The 6000-nt window shown below is 33.4% G+C and overlaps 1 protein-coding gene across 1 annotated transcript; it reads left to right on the forward strand.

Moving 5' to 3' along the window:
* The first annotated feature begins 3824 nt into the window (after positions 1–3824).
* Positions 3825–5604, forward strand: LOC139089124 (uncharacterized). The gene is made up of 3 exons (XM_070638563.1): positions 3825–3922; positions 3986–4261; positions 5045–5604. Exons 1-3 carry the CDS (start codon positions 3880–3882, stop codon positions 5236–5238), a joined length of 513 nt encoding a protein of 170 aa, XP_070494664.1. The 5' UTR covers positions 3825–3879; the 3' UTR covers positions 5239–5604.
* The last annotated feature ends 396 nt before the right edge of the window (positions 5605–6000 follow it).

A 6000-nucleotide genomic window follows, 5' to 3' on the forward strand; every position in this document is an offset into this window, starting at 1 on the left:
GATTAACCAACGACGCCAACAAACGATTACGGTCTAACGATTTGCAGATCAACAATTTTTCTGTGAGAATGCTAACAAGACACCTGAGTAGACCTCTTGAGGTCTTCTGAGTCCAGGACCGGGAGTGTTGCCAGCATTTGTGATTGAGCTAAGACATTAAAGGTTTGAGAGCACAAGCCACTTCTATTTGACATCCATTAGGCAGTCAGATAGATTTCCATTTGATGTTAATATAACCCTAACATGCGACGAGCATGCTTTCATGGTACAAGAAGACCACGGTACTCAAAAGTGGTATTTTTGCCTGTTAGGGAAAGAACTTTGCCAGAGCCTTAAAATTGCTTAATAGCTTCTTAACAGAGAATTCTCATATGTATTACTTGGGATTAAAGTGTCGTCAAAATGACTATTATATACTTAATCACATTAGTGAAATGACTGTTCAGATTTAATTCAAAAGCAAGTTCCAACTGATTCTCAACCTACGTAAGACATAATAAGAAGTAATTCACAATCCAACTCAAGACTGCAGCCTCGTGGTGAGTTGAAATATTATTATTGTTAAAGAATTCTTTAAAAATGGAAAGAAAGAGAAGCTGTTTAAGAAGAAAAATGAATTTAAGGCATTGCCGAAAAAGAATAAGAATTCTCTTCAGAGAAAACATCCGTAATTTTCCCTAAAGATGCCCTGGGTTGAATGGTAACAAGAAAAGAAGAATGAAATGGAAAAACGTGAGCAACAGAAGATGGAGAAGAAATGGAGAAAAATATGTATAAAATGTAAATTGTTCACATGATTTATTATTTCCTTTCCATTGCTTACCACTGTTGGCTTTTTTTTCCTTTTTTACCTATGTATTGAATTGATAGCATATTTTCGTCTAGAAACTCAATATTATACATTTATCGTGTTCATGCCATGAAGGTTTTTGAAGGGAGAATGTTTTCTTTAGATTTTAGGGATTAAGATCAGTTCTGGGCAATCTGTTTTGTGCCAAGGAACATCTCAGCATTGATAAAAATATTGCAGCACACCTGATTTTCTTCACAGCATGCATGTTGCCAACCACTTCTATAGATAAATGTTGATTGCATTATATCTCATTTCAAGCAGCTGTTGCTTTGCGGTTAGAATGTTGTTTTCCCACGCAAGTGATTCTGAATCGATGTTAATGAGCATATACTTAGATAAAACTATTTAAATAATATGAATTTTTGTACATACTCGAATGCTTTGTATGTGATTATAATATAAACGAATAGTCCAGTTGTGGGCAACCTGTGGCACGAGGCACAATCGAGAATCGCCAAAATTGGAAATACTATAAAGTGTATGTCGTGTGCAGTTTTGTTCAAGGCTTTCCATCAAAGTGTGTCGCTAAAAACAAAAGGTCGTCTACCACTGGAACAGTCGTTTAACCAATTCGAAACCTGGCATTATAACTTGAGTACGCACATTTAGTTAAGTATCCTCATTGTTTGTTATGCGACCATCTTTCACTTACTTACTTACTAACTGGAACCATACTCCGACTTGGAGCCTGGGTTATTACAAATGACTTTTCATCTGATTCGATGGCTGGCCACATCATCAAGCTATCCAAATTCTCTGTTTTGGTATCTCCTTATAGGCAAAGAGCATACTCTCCAGATGTGAAGCTTGGTCACATTAAGCATACTAGATGTGCATTCTCCTGAGAGTTGCTCTTAGCTTACTCTGCTTTTGAGTGCACGCTCTTTGCTTTTTAGGAAAATAATCGACATTATCGCTTAACTGTCTCGCATTTCCTTCTATTCACAGTATTGTCCAAACTTATTTATGTCACGTCCTTGACATTTCTAAAATATCACTACGTCACATTGGGGTGCCGTGCACATAATTTTGACAGCACTGCCTTGTAATGCCTTAAAGTGAATTTAAATTCGATGAATTAAAACTAATCTAATGCGATTGAACCTTAAATTAATGACAAATGCACATCAATATGTAATTAGCAATAATAAACATTATCTCTGTTTGATCTATCAAAATCAACAGCTAATAATCAATATGTAATATAAATGATAATTCTAAGAAATATAAAAGCAATCAAGAATTCGACCAACCATGTAATTTACAGCAATACACATCCAGCAAAATAATTAAATACCCAAAATCTAGAAGAATTTTTTCATTATATTCAAGATCATTCAAATCATCTCCAAAATACACACTCAATACCTAAAATAGAAATTTATTTATTCGTAGCTGACTTGGTAATCAAAACCAAAAGTGCCACATCTAGTTTGTAATGCTGTAAAAATAACCACAAATCATAACAAGATTCGAGACAGTCTTGTTAAAGGAGTAAATAATGGCAAACAACACTTCAAATTGAGTGTACCGTACAGGAGCTCCATCCAATTTTATAAGAACATGTTCAAGTGTTCATTATTTCAGAAAAAAGAATGAATAGATGAAGAAATTTTCTCAGTGTTGTCATCGTTTGCTATTTGTATGATTTTTTTGAACGTGAAGAATAATTGAACTGAAAAAAGAGAGAATCTCAAAGGTACTCAAGATCTGTCGAGTGAATAGAGAACGAGTTAAGGATAGGAAAAAAAGGTCAACTGACAAGATTGTGGAATTGTTGTGGTTCGAGGTGAGATATACTTCAATTTCATATCAAACACTTTTTTAACTCTTGAAGAAAAAGTTGATGAGGAACTAGCTGATGATGAGATTATGTGCTCTGATTTAGTTCTGAATTCTGATTCTGTTTGAATTTCTTTTGTTATTGGAGAAAGTTTGAATGATTTTCAAAAAGATTGTTAATTTAGAAAGGAACAGTTCGGTAAGTTGCATCTTTAATGTTGATAAGTTGCTTTAGGGTCAACAAGTTTTTGCGATCCACACAAACTCTATGACCTTGACCTGCCCTTGACGCAAATTAAAATGTTGCAATCATGGAACCGAGACGATAATTTACTTAAAAACTGAGTTGAAAGTTCATTTAAATCCGATTTGACTTCAAGCTCTGATTTGAACCAAGTTGCAGCACCAAGCAACATTTGTGAAAAAAGGCTCCGAAATCGAGTTTAATTGGTTCTTCAGCAGCTATATTATCGACACCTAATTGAAGACGCCTCAATTTGCTTCATAGCGGACTAAAATTTTGTGTCGCTCGGTAGCTGATTGACTAATATTCGCAAATTTGCTCGTTTTCCGTGTACTGATTGGGATATACCTAGCAGGCAAAGAGTGCACTCTCAAGATCATTATAAGTTGAAAGCAATGCTTGCAAGCATGCTCATCTTGTATAATTCAGATGAGCAAGCTCTCGAAAGCATATCCTTTTCCTGTTAGGGAATTATCCTCAAAAATCAACTAACGAATTAACTAAAAAGAATTGACTTCAAACCACCCTCTATGAATGTTATTCATAGACCCGGAAAGTATACACGAAATCGAAATGTCCAAAAATCAGACCCCAGGTTAACCCAGCTCTAGGCTGTCACCAGAATCTTGATAGCATGAATCGGGTTTTTCGACAATCTCTTCGTGAAGTACATTTCAGGTAAGTAAACGCTCTAAAATGTGAATATTTCAACTAAATGTTGCGTTTAAATGACTTTAAAACAAAACAAGAAATTCCTCCTGTTTAGGTTCACAAAACATTAAGGTATGACTCATTCTAACTTCGTTGTAAAATAATTCTTAACAAAAGTAAAAAAAAATCGATTTCCGATAAAATGTGATTGATCATCTTAATGTTATTATCAATTTTAAAAAAGTAATCGGAACCTGTTGGTGTCATCAATATATTTGTCAATTTTCTGTGTCAGTACGTTCGTGTCTTTTCAGTGTTTAGGATCTAAAAAATAAAGTTTAAGAAAATTATGAAATTAATACAAATTTTATTCATTTTTGCTGCAGTTGGAGGTGAATTAATCAGAAGTTAAAAAATTAAGGAACCAAAAAATTTTACATCCAATAACTTTACAGTGTCGTTGCAACAATCAACTCGATGCTTTCACTGCACCAATTGTGGATCATCTGAATGGAGTAGAAGAGATTGTCAATCTGGAGTAGATGACGATGATAATGTTGGACCACCGACACCTCCAACATCTCCATTAGAATTTTCAGCTAAAAATGTGTCGCTTGATGATTTCTTTCCAATTGCATCAATGAACAATACAAATGTTACAACAACAGCAACAACTTCAATGGTTGAAGGGTCAAATGCTCAATTTTCATGCTTTACGATGATTGTTGATGGTAAGATGTTTGATTTAATCTTGCATACTTTACTGGTCATACAGATCAATTGTGATCTATGACTTAACTGAATTGGAGCTTGAGGCTGGCTATCACTTGCCAATTACTTCTTTCCTTGAAGTCTTTTTTTTCAAGTGATTTTTTCAGTCATCAGTAAATTCAGATTTATTTAATGCTTCAAAATGTCCAGCTCAACGAAGCCTATTGATTCTTAATTGGTCGTATAATATGTATCAGTTCCATTGATTATCTGATAGTATTTTACGTTTCAAAACATAAAAGAAGTACTGATTAATTATGATTTGACAAATCATCTAGATTAGCCCAAATGAAAAAGGCTCAGTCATTGTGTTGCTCAAAAAGCCACTGAACATGACTAACTTATCGACTTTATAGACTGGCTTTAACGATGACTACCAATTTTTAATAATTACCCTAACAGGCAAAGAGCATGATTTTATGGTGCAAAAGACAACTGTGGTACCAAAAACGGTATCGTTGCCTGTTAGGCTCAGTACCAAGTACAATATTATTATGTTTTCTTAGTCCGAGTGGACAACTTGACATAATATCTTCTTAATAACTGCTCTAGTTAATTAGGAGATATTATGTCAAGTCGACCAATGACATTTTCTCCAGTACTTTCCAAAAAATATGTCATTAATCGACCGTAGGTCTAGTTAATAACTATACAATATGTCAAGCTGTCCATTCTTGTAATCCATTACTTACTAAAACATGAAATTTAATAAAAACATAATTTCTTTATTTATTCATATCTAGTTGCTGGAATTCTCCGAACAGATCGTGGCTGCATCGCTAGAGGACAAACAGTATGCAATACTGTTAGTGGAAATAATAGGATTGAACATTGCTTCATATGTGATTCTGATTTATGCAACAGTGGAAGTGGTCAATTAGTGTACTCATTATTTCTCGTTGCAGCCTTTTATGTAGTTTGGAATATTTTATCGTAATTAGTGAACATTATTAAAATACCAAAAAAAGAAGCTTGTAAATTTATTGTTAAAAAATTATTATTTTTTTGTGGTCAAATTATTGCAAAAAAAAAGTAGTTTACATCATATTAAGCCAATACCAATCAACTGTATTTATATAAAAATAATGTTATGTGATACTGATTTATAATTTTTGAAAAATTAATCATGTGCATTATTGCGATAATGAATTATTTTCTACACACAAACACAACAAAATGAGCAGCACGAGTAAATATTGATAGAGAATTTACGGTGAAATGATGGATGGGCTCTGAAATGTTATCGATAAAATGTATCATATTTTTAAATTAAATTGAGCATTGGATTTGATTTATTTTCGTAGTTATTTATTTGTTTTTTTTTTGGAAGCAACACAATTTAGTATGAAGCAATTAGTTTCTGTTTCAGTTTTTTCGCAATTTTTTTGATTGAGGATGTTTTGATTGTACCGGAATAAAAAATGTGAATATGAACAATCAAGAATGGAATAAATAAGAGGATTAAAATATATTGATGTATTGTTTAATTAGTGTTATCAATCCCGAGCGACATAAATCAGAAAGGTTCCACAGTATTTGTCTAAAACCTTTTATTTTTGGTGGTACACCTGATTTTGGTGGCCTTGATCTTGATGACATCTAAGGTTTCAAGAAGTTTAGATTTTAACGAATTTTCGACACTAAGTCAGGGACTTGCCAGGGACAGAGGCCACGAAATGGTGATTATTGTGACGGAAAC

This window comes from Chironomus tepperi, unplaced genomic scaffold, assembly GCF_022539635.2.
Source record: "Chironomus tepperi strain 1889 unplaced genomic scaffold, CSIRO-AGI_Ctep_v1 contig_175, whole genome shotgun sequence".
Taxonomy (NCBI): Eukaryota; Metazoa; Arthropoda; class Insecta; order Diptera; family Chironomidae; genus Chironomus; species Chironomus tepperi.

What these genes read in the sequence shown, in the direction of transcription:
- LOC139089124 (XM_070638563.1), top strand. Translation starts at nt 3,880, where the DNA reads ATGAAATTAATACAAATTTTATTCATTTTTGCTGCAGTTGGAG. An exon ending in CATTTTTGCTGCAGTTGGAG is followed by an intron (nt 3,923 to 3,985) that starts GTGAATTAATCA and finishes ATAACTTTACAG; the next exon opens with TGTCGTTGCAACAATCAACT. An exon ending in CTTTACGATGATTGTTGATG is followed by an intron (nt 4,262 to 5,044) that starts GTAAGATGTTTG and finishes ATTCATATCTAG; the next exon opens with TTGCTGGAATTCTCCGAACA.